This window comes from Anoplopoma fimbria, chromosome 16, assembly GCF_027596085.1.
Source record: "Anoplopoma fimbria isolate UVic2021 breed Golden Eagle Sablefish chromosome 16, Afim_UVic_2022, whole genome shotgun sequence".
NCBI lineage: Eukaryota > Metazoa > Chordata > Actinopteri > Perciformes > Anoplopomatidae > Anoplopoma > Anoplopoma fimbria.
The window spans coordinates 7,506,003-7,522,584 of NC_072464.1; the positions used below are offsets into that span (position 1 = coordinate 7,506,003).

The 16,582-nt window shown below is 39.0% G+C and overlaps 1 protein-coding gene across 5 annotated transcripts in view; it reads left to right on the plus strand.

Annotated features, from left to right (window-relative positions):
• The window catches only part of gulp1a (GULP PTB domain containing engulfment adaptor 1a), a 75,848-nt gene that overhangs the window by 29,086 nt on the left and 30,180 nt on the right, over positions 1-16,582 (plus strand). The window contains exon 1 of one of the 5 annotated variants that reach the window (XM_054615110.1): positions 12,307-12,398. The exons of 1 other annotated variant lie outside the window; for it this stretch is intronic. Coding sequence is in view for 3 of the 4 variants with exons in the window: in XM_054615108.1 (XP_054471083.1) it covers positions 13,927-13,969 (43 nt within the window). In the remaining variant the exon portion in view is untranslated. Of the gene's footprint in view, positions 1-12,306; positions 12,399-13,872; positions 13,970-16,582 lie in introns of those variants that run through there. 3 more of the 5 variants (XM_054615108.1, XM_054615107.1, XM_054615106.1) reach the window with 3 other exon arrangements.

Sequence of the window (16,582 nt, forward strand, 5' to 3'; positions counted from 1 at the left end):
AAGCGGTTTTGTGTGGTACACGGCGCTCTGTCAACATGTTTTAGTAGACTTTGTAAACTACAAAGCCGCACCGCAGCAGCATCACGGCCACCGTAGTCAGGAGCGTCGCGGAGTAATACATACTGTGCTTCACCATCACATTACAGTGTGTGTGTATAAGGACCCAACATGGCTCCTGTCAAGAGACACGCTGACGACGCGGACTTCAAACTCAAGGCTGTCAGTCACGCAGTAGAACATGGGAATAGAGCAGCTGCGAGAGAATTCAACATTAATGAATCAATGGTACGGAAGTGGAGGAAGTTTGACTGACTGACTGTTTTGTTTCGCTTAATGCGCCTTATAGTCCGGTGCGCCTTATATATGAAAAAAGATTGAAAATAGACCATTCATTGACAGTGCGCCTTATAATCCAGTGCGCCCTATAGTGCGGAAAATACGGTAATATAAAAAGGGAGTTATTGAGAACGTCGTTGTTTTTTGATATAGTAAAACAGTGAAAAGATAAAAAGTATTAAATCTTATGGCACCATTACCCTGTCTTTTATACAGGTATAGGATTTAATGCACCTGCACTCATTTTCTGGCATTGTCTTCACTAAAGATCAATCATTAGACAAGTAAATAAGTGATGAGAAGGGAAACCTTACATATCTTACACCTTTTTACAGCCAGACTTCCTCACTCGTTGTGGCCCAGTTCATCGTGGCATGCTTTTATCAGGTAAACGGTCCAAACTACACAGCACTGTGTGTCTTATTATTTCAGAGGCACTCTGAGGACAGAGAGTGATAAAGAGGCAGAGAAAAAGTGGGGCTGCACGCTACAAAGTTGGAGCTTTGATGTTTTCAAGCATCGAGAATGGAGGTGTCGACGGAAATGTGATCTGAAGTTGTTTTTCTTTTGGCAAGGCTTCACATGAGCGGTGTGCCTCTGTGGCAGCACCTTGCTTACCATTTAAAAGAGGGCAGTTTGTATGGGAGCAGGGGTGTTTTTATCATGCAGATAGAATCTGAGCTTCTCTAGACCTTGTGGCTTGTGTTGAGTGCCTTGTCTGCTTCTTATGCACCTCCTTTTCCCTCTCAGTGAGAGTAAGTATGACCTGAGAAAGACTTCTAAAATATGGTCTTGTATAAATGACTATGGCTATGATTTTATGGTAGAGCTAAGGAATGCCTTATCATGCAGAACCAGGAGTGTAGATTTTAAGTAAATTACGAGGTAGATTTGGCTCATAAATGGCCCATTGTAATCATTCTTTAAGATTTACGAGTGTTCCATCAGCTAAAGGAGCTGTTTTTTTATTCCCCATGAAAATCTCCACAAATTTAAAAAGCAATCACAATTGTAATGAGTACCTGCTGTCATGCACTGTATTACTCTATTGGTTTTGTCTAACTGGTTCAAAGATTTTACTTAAAAAGAAAATGTGGGTGATGAAATGACCTTGATAACATCTTGAAAATGTATTTTAGTTCAAAATCATAGAGTTTCAAAGCCATTTAAAGATGATATGCCTAGATTCTAGATTAAAGTAACATTTATATAGAAATAAGTGTTGGTTTAGAGATGGCAGTGGGCATTAGGGGTGTAAGAAAACACTATATTGATTTTTAATTAATAGTTAACATACAAAGATTTGTGGCAGAGAGTGGCTCAGATATCACAGAAAAGAAGCGCTATGATGTCGGTTGTCACAGGGATCGCATATTTTCATAACTCTCAGATTGTCTGCATGTGTTCTTCATACTTTTGATTTTCTTTCTTGTTGGTGTCTGGGATGCAGCATAAGAATCCGTTCAATGTGGTTTTAAATGATGGCCCTTGACAGATCCGTGCGATGCTTACCCAGAAACTTTGGAGAAGCTGCCATGTCCCTCCAGATATTCCGACCTCGGCCAACTTGTTTCCTCTTCCCAGGAATTCAGAAACAGACTTGTCCATTAGAGCTTAATAAAGAGAAAAAAACTACCACAACACTAATTATGAGTCTTTTACCCAAGTCAGTGATGCATTCATTTATAAAAATGACACTGTTGACTGCCAACATGAATGGTAGGAACATGGGCTTTTGCTGAAATTGCTAATTCCATTTTCCAATTTTTCTTTTAAAATCACAATTATTAAACCATTCAGATATTATCCCTATACTCCCTGCTTGGTAGTACCAGAGATATTTGTTAGAGGCACAATTCTAAATGTTTTGAAATATATGCTCATATGATATAAGAGTGAGATAACATGATCCGTATCAAGCTGGAGTCATGATGTGGTTAGCTTAGCATCGCGTTAGGCTGGAACCAGGGGGAAAAGGTTACCTTGGCTCCGGGCAATGTTCAAAAAGGCACCCAGTAACACCTCTTAAGCCGACTAATTTACACCACCCGTACACAAACAGACATTTGTTGTGAAGGGGAATCATGTGCATGAACCAATTCTTGCAGCTGTAGTACAGATGTGGATGAAAGTTTTGGTCTTTGCACGCGCACAGTGATGCCAAATCTGTCAAAATCAATGTGATGACAAGACTTGGCGAAGCTTTGCACGAGCACTGTTGTTGGCCAAGAAGAAGTTCCTCTATTTTTTTCAATCTTATGCTTCACAAACACAATGAGGCTAAACTAAGATTTATTTCACATTGTGATAGTTTTGTTTTTTTTAAACATGTGAAGTATAGCTGCATTAGTATTAACTGGTTGGTTGAAACATTCAGGAAATAGTTAGCTTCATGTAACAGCCAAGTTAGATTAAGGGTTTGGCATTACAGTTAAGACTCCTCTTATCAGAATTGGGATGCTCTGAAAGTGGAATCCACCCCACTGAGAAGGTCTTTACTGCAGTCATTGTAATGGGATTGCTCTTTTTGAAGCCTTCTTCAATGTTTCCTCTTCTTTTGCTCAATATTTTTTTTTCAATCTCGATTTAGGTGCTTATCTTAATTGGGTTTTGGTGGCAGAAACTCTGGATTCTCTTGGGACATTTCTTTTCATCACTAAAGCACTATGTAGCCCCTTTAGCCTTTGATTGTGATTCAGAGCAAAACAAATAAACTTGACTGATGTATTTTCTTGAAACAAGATCTGTATGCCTATTGCTTTGTTCTTCATTGAGTTATTAAGCAGTGTTGTCAAAGATTGAATTCTTAACGACCACTATCAAGAAGAACTAAAAGATGTCATGACTTCAGATTGCACATAAATGCAATTGCAGAAAATGTATTGCACAAAATGATGTCTCAGATTGAACATAAATGACATATAAATGACTATATATATATAAAAATGTAATAATTGACATGAATCTTAGTTGTCATTTCACTGTCTGGTCCAACTGGGACTATTTTTTGCCTCAGTGCAAAACTTTAAACACAGGTCCTTGGGGTTACTCTGATAAACCTAATATGTAAAATAAAAGAACACACTCTTATAATTATAAACATTAACTGAAATCATATATCATCCTCTAAAGTAAAACATACATGCAGTAATGATTGCTACTGGGGCTGTTTCCTCGGCTAATGGAAGTAGGGCTGCAAGACTTTAGCTCGCTCGCGAACGACCATAAAGCTCTTTAAAACCGGTGAGCCTACCATTAGTTCTTACGCAGACATCCCAAAGGGGTAAACATATCAGAGTCAGAACAGCCCGAAACATATTTCACAGACGCCATTCAAAAGATATTTTTACATCTGCTGATCCTTCCCATCTGAAGGATGCACCAAAGTGCCGCTTTCTGTTGAAAATGTCAAACTTGCACGTCACATATCCTGACGAGATGTATCATTTACCAGAGAGTATCAGGGGGCTGCAGTCACAAACATCTGAGGCACAGGTCTGATATTGCCACAGAACTGTCTTTAAAGCCACTTATCCACATATTTCATTACATTCTGTTGCCCCGCGGAGTACCACACGCATGTCTCAAGCAATATGTCATGACTTTTGAAATCTTAATCTCAAGCCCAGGCCAAGTTCCACACACTCACAGAAGACAACCGTGTTTTTCCTCTGTTTACTGTCAGTAACATATCGTTGTTTCATTTTTTTAACACACAATAACTAGTTACAAACAGCCAAGAGTCTTTGGTTTTAAGAGCTAATTGCAGTACCATTATTAAAGATATGATTTTAACGATGATTTTTATATAATTTCCATGCATATTCATCTCTTGCTTTCCTATAGAGCATGGTTAAGTGTTGCTATGTATTATATATATTTTTTAAACATAGTCAAATCAGGAAAGGTGCTGTTAACCATGTCCCTGGTTCGTGAACATAATTTTGCAACATTTAGCGTCACTTTCCTGCAGGCTTTTTCTCCTTTTTAATGCCCTCCCTCTCAGCTCCAGCTTTTCCATCTCTCTTCTTCTCTTCTTCAACTGTGCTGTCCAGTTTTTCCTCCAGTTTTTCCCCCACTCCGCTCTGCCACGCACTCTTCACTCACTGAAAGATCATTGTGTTAATGCGTACGTGCATGCAATCAATCACGTGGGATGACATGCAGAGATCGTACCATCTGGTTAAAGTCTGCTAGGAGGGCGGTCGGTCTACAGTTCTGACTGAAGCTATCTCATGTCGTTTTCACTATGATGGACACATTTCATTTAACATTTTTAACAGTGGCCTGGAGCTCCGGTCCAATCAGCTTGCCGGGTCCGGGACAGTTTGTGTGAAATGTCACAGCAAATGTCCTTCACTTGTGTGAACTCTCGGTGCGGATTGTACAGCTGAACCACTGCCAACTTGGTTTCAATAAAATTGTGCTCAACACTTTCCTGCCTTCATTACTTTCCATCATCGAGAAGCATATTAAAAAATTTTAGGCATTATCTTTTTGAGCTGTCCCTCCGTCCATTTGCTCCTTTCACGTGAACGTGATATCCGAGGAGCGACTGGAGGAAATTTCTTCAAAATTGGCACAAATGTCTACCTGGACTCAAGGATGAATGATTAGAGTTTAAAGGTCAAAGGTCAAGGTCACTGTGACGTCACATCCGTCTCATTTAAAAAACACCATATCTCAGGAGCGCCTTCAGTAGATTTCTTCAAATTTGGCACAAACGTCCACTTGGAAGCAGCGATGAACTGATTCAATTTTGGTGGTCAAAGGTCACTGTGACCTCACAAAACACATTTTTGGCCATGACTTAGGTACTAACATGCTTATTGTGACAATTTTGCACAACTGTTTAAGAGGATAAAATTGATAAGTGGTGACATTTTGGACAGACATGGATATAAACTGCAACATAAATGATATCGCAAGTTTGTTATTCAGTTTTCAAAATGAAGAAGATGGCAGAATGTTTAGACTTGATAAAGAAGAATTTTAAAATGCACCAAGGATAGACTTATGTGTGTGACTGCAGGTGCCTACGCTCATCTATGGCATTGTTCAAATCTGATCACAACTTGTGATAGGATCTAATTTCCCTGCTTTATATGAAAATAAACAAGTTCTTCATTTTTGTTTGCAAAGACCAATTGCAGGAGGCAACAATGTACTTCCTGTGCCTAGTCTGCTTGCAATTTAAAGAAGAAATCAAACAATACAGACACACACACTCGTAATAAATCTCTCACTGCATTTTCAGACATCATGTTTAATGCCAGTTTATTTAATTTGAGCACTGGAGATGAGAAAAAGAAGGAACAAAAGAAGAGCCACGGTTTTGATGACGTGTTTTCGCTTGCGTTCCTTGTCAGGGACTCATCGGGATGCATTAGCATTTACACTAAAGAAGATACGTGGTCGAATGCACCCCAGGCAATCTCGGCAAGTGGTTTGTGCTCATTTACACTTGTAAAAAGAGCTGTCCACTTGTGATCCGATGACACAAGACGCATGTTAATGAATGTCTGGTCAATGTACACATACAAATTTTGGACCTTGACTTTGCTGTCCATCCATCTAATATTGCTTCCAAGGTTAAATCTAAGTCACCACTGGTTTGGTTTTAATAGAACCTGGAGGGATGAAGCATCTCTGAACTTACACGGTTTTAAAAGATGAGCTAATGGGCTTAATAGAGGCCTCTCGAGAAAAGGTCAGAATTTGGAATTCAGATATTATTTATCATTACTTTTCCAATTTAATGTAATATGGAGGGATCGTCAATTTCTGTTCTCTTTCAGTTTCACTTGGCCTTTTGAATATTACATATTACCCTTTAGGGTTTGATACAACATAGCTGACTTTTAACAATGAGTTACCATGTTGTCAATGTTGGCATTCAAGGTTGGTGAAAAAACTGGATCAAGCAGTGCTTTATAAAGACATGTGACCTTGTTAGACTACAGAACCCACTATACTGAGACCAAAACACATTGTCAAACAGTATGCACTTAAGGTGAGTCCAGTCTTGAAAGAAAGTCCTTGTAAAAATGTTCAGAATACAGGTTTGCTTTTCCCACCATGGCAGCACTAGCTGTCATATCTGTGAATGACTGAAGTTAATCTCTTGTATATATATACAAAGGGTTTCGATGAAATAGTAAATAATCTTTTCTTTCCTGTCTTGTGCAATTATCTTTGAAACAATATGGATATATCACATTGAGGACTCTCATTTAACCATCAATTATGTGAGCTGAAATATCGACTGTTGACTGCAAATTTGAATTACTTTTAATAAATGTTAATTCTGTGAGTTAGCTAACAAGTTGGCTAAAAAATGAAAGGCTTACGTTCTCAGAATGTTACATTCCAAACGTTCTCTGAACAATTCTCCCGAAACATTCTCTGCACAATTCTTATGGAACGTCACATTCCAATGTTTCTCGTAATGTTACATTCAAAATGTTCTTGAAACATTTCTTGCATAACGTTCTTGGAACCTTTCTTCCAAAACTTTATCAGAAAGCAACATGCGACACGTTCTCAGAACGTTACATTCCAAACATTCTTGGAACACTGTTTTCATAATCTCTGAACTTTTTTGTTGTTTGCGGAACATTATCAAGAGGTTATTTTTCTAACGTTCACTTAACATTGTTTTTGGAGCGTTCTCAACTAATCTTACATAACAATGCAATGTAGAAGTTGGAAAAGAGGCTATGATGTATTTTGACGGTTTGCACTTTGTAAATTCAGTCTGATTCTATTGAGACAATTTTTTATATTTTTCATTTCAGAAAATGGCAGAATAAATATATGATGAATGCCAAAGTTCTTAGTAAATACACTGATTGATGTAAATATAATTTACTTCAATAAATAACACACAATTGTATGATTTAAGGGATAATATATTGTCAGTTAAAGCTTTTTTTTTTGCCACTCTGGGTGCCATCTCTGTTTTTGTCTACAACACTGCCTGAGGACAATGTGGCACTTTAACTGCTAGATGCACCACTATGCTCAGCAGCCAGTCGTTTACTTTTCTGTGCTGGTTGTTGCTGAGCAGGTAGTGTCCAGTGTTTATCAGAGCCAGGCAGCCACCTCCATGTCTGAAAGGTGAAGCCAGTGTGGGAATGTCTTAAACTTGAGTTCTTTTTAATGGCCTTCTTGACTCTGTCTGATGTAAGAATCTCATACGATGAATTACCTCTGCAAAAACAGTCAACTTGAGTTTATGTTCCCAATCATCCTCTTCATTACAGCATCATGTGCATTTAGAAAGGATTGTCCCAAATAGAGTACAATAGACGATAGATCAGGGTATTCCTTAGTGACGTGGTCTGCTGGTGAATGACAGGTCACTACCACGGTGTTTTCCCATCTAGAAATTGTCCATGATTTTGTATTAGAACTTTAACCCATTTGCAGTGTGTTTTCAGTTCCTGAACGTTAAGTCTAACATTTTGCTGCCAAAAAAGTGTTTTATTAAGCTTTCCGTTGAACTTGGCTCAACCTTCTTGTGTCACTTATGGCTGCTGCAAAACCAAGATGATGACGGTTAAAACGACCAAAATGAGGCTTCAAAACTGCACACCAAAACCAAACCACTACGTCCACTATGATCACAGCTTGTTTGCTTAAAAGATCTGGCGGCTGTGGCAAGAAACAACGTTGATGTGAGTGGAGTTTACGGGAATGGAGAACTATTGAAATGAAAGATTACGAAACATCATTACTTTTCATAATAAAATTTTAATTTAGCAGATTTCGATGTTCCTTTTTTGACTTTTGCAATCTAAACTGTTAAAGTTTTGAGTCAGTCTGACCAATGGTGAGAAAGAGGAAGCAAAAGAAGGCAGAGACAAAAAGACAGAACAGCCTACTTTTCAGTGATTGTAGTCATTAATCTTCCTGGATTTACCATTCAGCAGATATCTTTAACTGGTTTCACATCTTCATGGCTCATGACATAAAATAGAGCTTCGAGGAAAAATTAGTACCAATACATCAGATTTCACATAATGTAACGCTGTTGGGACTTTTTGCATCAGATGTCACTGAGGTGTTGAATTAGTTTTCTCCAGATTCCTGCTGGACAGAGTCAAAAGGTGAATTAGAAAAACAGTTCAATTAAAACCAACAAGGAGTTATTATACTCATACCACCAGTACAGCATTTCAGCAGACATAACATGACCTTTTGAGCTGAGGAACATTAGCTGTAGACACCTTCCTGCTTTGACCCTGTACCTTGTGATGTTGCATGGCATGCCTCTTTTAATTAGCTACCTTGTGTAGATTCAGCAAAAAAAAGGCCAGTTCATGACCTATTGAGTTTTCCTGTTGGACAGTTTGAAGGAAAATAGATTTCAGTGTGACTGGTTCCTTTTTTTTAAATTAATGTCAATGCACTTTGCCTTCCGACAACTAACTGCTTCAGACATAGTCTACAACACAAACTGAGATGTAAACACACACAGTAAAGCTTCAGAGTTCAGTCTATAGATCGCTCCCCAGGTGACATTATGTTTTACTTATAAACAGGAACAGGCATATAGGGTTTAAAAAAGCACACTTCCTGCATCAATAAAAAAAAACACGATATCTATGGGCATCCAACTGATTTTACCATTTAAAAAGAAAAAGGAGAACTGTTAATGGCATGCCATCGCCAAATCATACATATTTTTATTTTTATTTTACAGTGTAGCCAGAATTGTTAACTTACTTCATACCTGCTTTATAAGGCTTCAAATCAAGGGCAGGTTGGATGTCAGTCAATTCAACATAACTATTGCTTGAGCTAATGTAGTTCAGAGTGTCCAGTGTGGGGTAGTGGCGGATGGAAAGATTGCATTCACTCTTGGCTATCGTCATCATAGTGTTGGTACCGTTACTACTTTGGTTAACTAGTTGTATGGAACACAAATCATGTGGAGGCTGCAGATCTCAATGGAAATCCACTGAGATGCTTCTCATTGAGATGCACATTCCTGCTTTCTCCACCCACTCCCCGCTCCCACACATTCCAAGCGAAGGACTGAAAGAATTGGACCCTGAACTCATGCAAATGTGTAGACCATAAGGACGGTAAACATTAATGCTGAAGCAGTTGGTAGCAAGATGCTTAAGTGCTTTAAATCTCCCGTGTAATTAGTTTTCATACAGTCCAACTTGATTTTTCTCCTTATACACTTTGCTGCTGATCATGAAATATGAAAAAATAAAGTATGAATCTGTAGCCTAGTTACTAAACAAAGTCTGAAAGGATGATTCATTTGGTATTGTTTTCAACTGTTGACCTAGATGCGTTTGAATTGTGTCTGTCTTGCTTCCTTGCTGCTGTTTTGAACATCCTCTGCAGTCGAGGCAACCACACAGATAGACACTGTTTATACTGTTTAGACGAATTAGTGAAAAAAAAGTGTTATGGATATCAATCATAGCTTAAATTTCTTCACTTCATCATTATTATGCAGCATTTTCCTTTCATTTTTCCTCTTTCCTTTACAGTTCTATCCATGGCTGTGTAGCATCAAGGGCCCCACTTTCCCATAAAGTGTCTGGGCCAACCACTTCCCCTTACCCCACACCAGCTGTTAATACAAGACGCAAACATGAAATGATACAGGGCAGTGTAAAGTAAAACCCAAGAAAAATAAAGTGAAAAGAACAGCCCAAATCCTGTGACCCTCCCAGTTTTAAATGCTCTCTCAGGCAGAAACCAAAGGTCTGCTGGCCAGCAAAAACACACCACCACCCAAGGCCCTGAGCATGCTAAATCTCTAACCAGAAACCATTAAGAGAACAAGAAATGTCCTTCACTGATTTGAATAACCTTTAAATTGGCTGTTCGTGTTTTGTAACCTTTTTTGTCTTTAAAAAAAATGCTGATTATCCCACAAACAAAGATTCTCTGAAGACACTTTTCTCTGAGCTTGTAACATGCCACATACACAAAATTTGACAGCAGCTCTTTGAAGTCTATGTGCAAAATGCAACGCATACTTGGCACTTATGCTTTCACGTCAATGCTAATACAGTCATGAATTCATCTGGGTCGAGGGAACAATCATTATATTTGGATGAATGTCTCCATTGTTGTGGAACCAGCTTAAGGCCAATATTTAAAATTCCTCTTTCGCTCTAGCAGTGCATCTCCAACATTCTTATGAAGACATGTGAGCCATCTGTATATTATGTTTTAGTTACCTCCTTTTCATCCTTTTTTGATGGAATTTCACCATTACCACAAATGTGTTGTTCTGTACATCTGTGTTTGTTGAGAATGAACATGAGTTCTTTTTGAGCCTTCCAAAAGGGGTCAATTGCACTTCCTCCAATAGTTTTGTTGTGAAGCCAATGATAAAGTGCCTTAAACTTATTTCTAATGATTACCAGCAATGGATGATTCCTCTGTTTGCAAAAAGCAGTCTGATTTTGTAGAGTGCTGAAGTAATAAGTCCTTAAACCCGGCAATGAGTTCCCTGTCTCAAAGTCATTTGAATCAGATTAGTTTTTTATGGTTAGATGTCTGAAATAAGGTCTGTGGTTAACACAACCCTAACAGATTTAGATGTTTTGTTCTAGCACATAAAATATGTCAGTCAATACATCTCACTTTAATCTTGAAGCATTTACATGTCTTATCTTTTGGAATTTGTGCTTGTTTTGGTTCTAGAACTTTGACCCTTTGTCAGTGTGTTTTTCATGAAAGAAAAAAATTGCATTATTCAGCTTTTGATTTTACTAAGGTCTACTCTCCTGTGTCACTTCTGGTTCCAAGAAAAACCAAAATGGCGAGGGTCAAAAACCAAAATGACAAAGGACAAAATGCCAAAATGAAGGCTTTAAACCCACAGTCCACAAACCAATGGGTTATGTCACCATGACTATGTCCACTTCTTATATACGGTCTGTGTGACGGATGCAGTGTCATACTGACAGTTTACTGACTAGACCCCAAGAAAACTAACCTGAGCTGCCGGATGTTTTTTACACAGAACCATGTCAGTAGCCGACTGTCTGGAAAAGGGCAGTCTTTCAAAAAGTAAGTGGCAGGTGATGGGATTGAACTATCTGTCAATGAAACTCTTACCAAAGCGAGTTGGGAGAAGAGCAAAAAAGTCTCTTTCATTGAGAAAAATGATATTACAGCATCTAAACTAATTTCTTCAAGAGCTGCCATTGTTGTCATATCGCACACACCCAAGCCATGCCCGTGACATCCCAAGAATCCAGCTGTCGTTCATGGTAACGAGGATATTTTGAGTTTTTAGATGTGGAGATGAAAAAATAAACTGCACAGCTCTTTTCAGTGTTCTCAATGAGCAGCGTAATTGGGCTTCACTTTCAGGTGTTTGTCAGCAAAAACATTGTGCTTTTTGAGATTCCCCCTGCCCTCTGGTCCTCGCTTTGATTGTTTCCCAGACAGTTCATCTCTTATGTGATAAAAGAGGACAATCAAGTGTCAGATTTTTGAAAGTGGTTTAACACCATTTCAGCTGCCAGGACAGACACTTTTGAGAGCTGAATTTATTCTGAAGTGCAGTGGAAAAAGGAAAAAGGTATCATTACTTTGACATAATCCCACAGGGGGGCTTTTAAGGCTTTTTTGTTGGAGAGGTGTTGCGACTTAACGCTGTTTCGATTGATGCCAAGGTGTTGACTTAAGGCTGTTGCCAGGGCACATAGAGTGATGATGAATCACATACTCTGGCAAAAGGGGTCAGACTGCAACCTCTTGCATGTTGGCTTTTATAGGTCATCCCCGTTATGCCATCTAGGTGGAACAGTTCCTGTAGAAAAGGGGTCTCTCTTTTTTTTCCTTTTTGCACATGCAAAACTCCAAACGATTCCTTTCGGACAAACTGTGGGCGGAGGAAGTTGGGTTTGAATGTCAAGTATCATGTGTCTAGGCAAAAGCTTCTTGTTGAGTTTGCAAACCCCATCAATTCGCCTTGCTGCAGCCTTTAGTGTACCACCATCTGGCCCACAGCTGAAAACTATTAAGATCGGCTGGAACTTCCTCCGCTCTATTCCTCCCCGGTTTGAAGACAAGTAAGTAGCTTTCATCTCAGCTCTGTTGTTGTTTGCATCTTTCTCTCCATATATATATTCTCTTTTTCTTCTCTGGCGGTGTGATAAAGTATGTCAAGGCGCTGCATTTGATCTGAAGGAGTTTAAGCACCAGGCTTTAGAGAGAGCAAGTCTGGCTTTTAGATTAGACACCAAGACAACTCGGTCGATTCAACTGAGGAATTCTGGGACTAAATTCATAAACAGATTGGAGTTGCGATGTGTTTTGTGCTGCGCTTAGCCAGCAAGATTCCAGAGCCGGGGTGAGAGGAAAGTGAAGAAAACAAAGGATCTTTGTTGATTTGCTTCTCTGAGGCATTATGTTGGGACCACGGTGCATGCTCTGCTTCTATTCCATGTTAAAAGCTTGCTGCCTTTTTAGCGCATATGGGTCAGATTAGTGACTGGCTGAGAGGCATTTATAATCGGGACGTTTACTTTGCTTTCTTTCTTTCTTTCTGTCCGTCTTTCTTTTTTTTTTCTTTAAAATAACCTTCTTAAAAGTTAACTTTTGTCAAACCTCTGCATTTGGAGTCCTTTTCATTTGTTGTCTGGTTGAGAGTGAGAACTCAACGGGGTCAATGTAGGTCACGCTCATTCCCAGAAAGAGTCTCTCCGAAGATAAATTCCAAATGTTTGAGTCACCGAAGGTGAAACAGTTAGACTCTGGACATAGCTTTTGCTTTGCTGTTTAGAGGATGTTGCTTATCTTTTCTACAGTTTTGTACAAAAAATTCAGAAACACATTTCGGACTACATGTTGTGTGTTTGAAAGGACTTTTATACCTAAGGGTTACATGTTAACATTTAGATTCAAAAGCTTTTTTTTCTGATATTCAGAATACATTCCGGTATCTTGTTAGGTCTGGTACCTTCTGTAACCGCATTCTGTGGTTTAATTACCATTTCATTGTGGTTTGTGTTCCCATTTTATTTTGTTTACGTTTGAACAATCAGAATAATGTAGCATAAACTGATGCTCAGTCGTGCTGCAAGCCAGGTATGGACCCTGTAACCACTGTTGAGAGACTGTGAGCACTTTTCATTTTTCTTACCATGTCTGCTCCTTTGCACACACACTTTTAGAGAAGAATTGAGCAGACCTAACCTGGTGCTTCCACTGCAGCTGGCAAACATTGAAGGGAGACTGAGGGAGTTTGCAGCTCAGTGTTAAGTCTAGGTGTGTATGTGTGTGTGTGTGTGTGTGTGTGTGTGTGTGTTTTGTGTGTGTCTTGGGGTCGACAGTTCTCCCAAGGGGGTTCTGTTGATTCACCAGACAGGAAGCTATTAAAACAGGGCGAACACTGCAGCTGCCAATCAAAAAGAGTGACATCACAGCGAGGTGTCAGGAGAGGCGTTGCATTACACCACAGTGTGTCACAAACAAACAGAAAGGTAGCCAGGCTATCACTGCTGCCAGACCGTTCTGCAGTGGTTGCCAAAATGAGACCAGTCTTTGCTTGAAGGACTTAAAGCTCTTAATGCCGACTTTTAGGGAGGTCCTAAGCCAATGCACAGGATCAGGCTTGGTGCCAATTACGGAATTTTTTGGGGTGAGTCAGTGTCGGATATATGAAGCCTGATCAATTTCCAATCCTTTGTTTGCCGCCAGCAAATTAACTCTGAGAATGCCAGCTCTCAAACACGCCTCATGTCCTGGAACACAGCAACAGTGGGAGTTTATTTAACTCTTTTTATGATTAGCCTTTTTTTCCTAAGCAACATTCTAAAGTGTACCACACCTCTGCACTTGATTAAAAATGCATTATTATTTTTATGATGGATTTAAAGAGAGGCAGTCAAAATCTTCCATCCATAGTTCCTGCCACAAAAGATTCCCACGGTGGCCTCTCTCTCTCTCTCTCTCTCTCGCTAGATTTCATTAAAAAAATAAAATGTTATGCCCTTTATGAAGTACAAGAAAACCAATTTAAGGGAAGTAGTTTTTTTCGTAATTAAGTGCAAATTATACCTAACTTGCTTTGAAGACAGTGCACTTACATCCAAAATGCTGGTTCTCTTAAATGCTGAGGCCACCCACCGCCAAGGTTATAATTTGGCAGTCCAGATACCGCAGAGTAGTTTGCTGAGATCTAAAGAATCCACCCTCCCTGTCCTTGGTGAAATGTAAACAATAGCGGTGTCCTGGTTCATCTGCCCATGCAATGTCAACAGCAGCATGTTAGCCCTGTAAATAAGGAGCATAAGTTGTCTTTTTCAGCAGAAAAAAAGATATTCTGTTTTGCTAGACTGAGGAATGTCCAAGTCCCCACCCTGAAGCTTGTTCCGTTTAACTTTTCTCCAGCCCTTTCCGGGGCCTCTGTTGCAGTAAAATATCCCCTTACTGTGAGAACCCACTTACATTGTATTTGTATCTGCAAACTACATTTCCCTCAATTATACGCCATATATCATTATGTGCCTTATTATTTACAGTCTGCTGCCAAGGGTTTTTCCTTTTGAGGAAACAGTTGCTTATCATTGCAGCGCCTGTATAATGCCAAATCAGAGAAAGCTTCGTCTTTTTTAAGGATGGATGGTTTTTTTGTCTCCTGCTCCCCCGGCAGTAATACTTTACAAGATAAGATTTGACTAAATAGCATAACTCCATCATTTTGCATTGACTCCTTGATGCTATTCAGTCAAAGCTAATGATCCATTAACCTCCCATGTTTCAGTGATAGATTCGTTTTTCACATTGTTCAGTTTTTATCTTATTTCTCAGCCCCCACGGATTTTCTGTTTGGTAATGCCTTTTATACAACAGCTTATTTTCTGAATTGCACCATTTATGTCACACTCATAATTGGTGATATACATCATAAAAGGCACTATGCAGCATAAACTTCTTCAGCGTTTGTTGCAGTGACAGGTGACGCAACGAGCCAAGATTTATTGTGAGAAGCACCAACAGCATGATGGGAAGAATAGAGTACCAACCATCAAAAATGTGCTCTCAGTTGTTACATTTCAATTTACCAATGCAACCCAATAAATGAGGTTTGTAACATGTAGGAGGCACTGAGGTAAAACAGTACACGTGCGGGTATGAAAGACAATGGTTGAGATCTTCATCGGTCCGCCTAGTGACTGAGACCTGGCCTGGTGCCAGAGTTGGCTTGGGTCCAAAGTATATTTAATTCAATCTGGTAGGTAGGATGCCTTTGTATTGCATCTGGTGTGTGCATCACTATGTGTAACACTTGAGTAGGTATGATCTCTGATGCCAAATTCCAAGGTTATTGGCCAATTAAATGGCTGTTGACATTGGAACCTTAGATTTGAGGTGATCATCAATCATCATCTATTGGTGAAGAGGATCAACACAGGGAGGTTCAAAATTGATAGTTGGCGAACTATAGTGGTCGTTGTCAATATCATGGGAGCAAAGGACGTAAAGTGATTTAGTATATAGAGTGTCAAAGTCCACATAGGGAGGAGGTGGACGTAGGGGCAAAACAAACAGGACTTTCACCCAGTAGACCGCTTTTTTTGTCCCATAGTGAAACCAAAAGTTAACTCAGTAGACTAATTTTAAGTTGCGTATGTAAGTTATGCAATGTATGTAACAGACTCAATGTACATTACTTAAACAAACTAAACATGATGATGATCTTTTATTTAACCTGACTAAGACTAGTAGTAGTAACAGTTTAGTTTGTAGTATTTCGTGTTTTTTTTTTTTTTTTTTTTTAATTATCAGCGTAAACCATGAATACTGCAAAGTTTGTGTCAGTTTTACGTTTTTTTTTTTCCATTTCATTGCCAAATATCTGTAGAACTGTGAAGACTTCTAATGTATGGCTTTTGAGTGAAACTATCAAAATATGAGATGATCACTGGTATACATAATGAATCTCCCTCTCTAAGACTTTGGATTTTAAGCCTACCAATGTAGGCGAGCAGTTCTCAATTTCAAATGCGAGGAATTAAGTTTAAAAATCACCAACCTTACAACAGGTGGAAGACGAAGCTTGAGATTGAAGGTTGGAATATTGTTGGTATAAATAAATAAGACAGAAATATTTACTTACTACAATTTTTTTGAACACATACATACATTTTTTTACATACATTAAATCTTATAGGATGTGTCATGTAGAGAGATATCACAGTTTTCATCTTTTCAAAAAGTGTAGCAGTTTGTCGCGGCTACAAGATGTTTA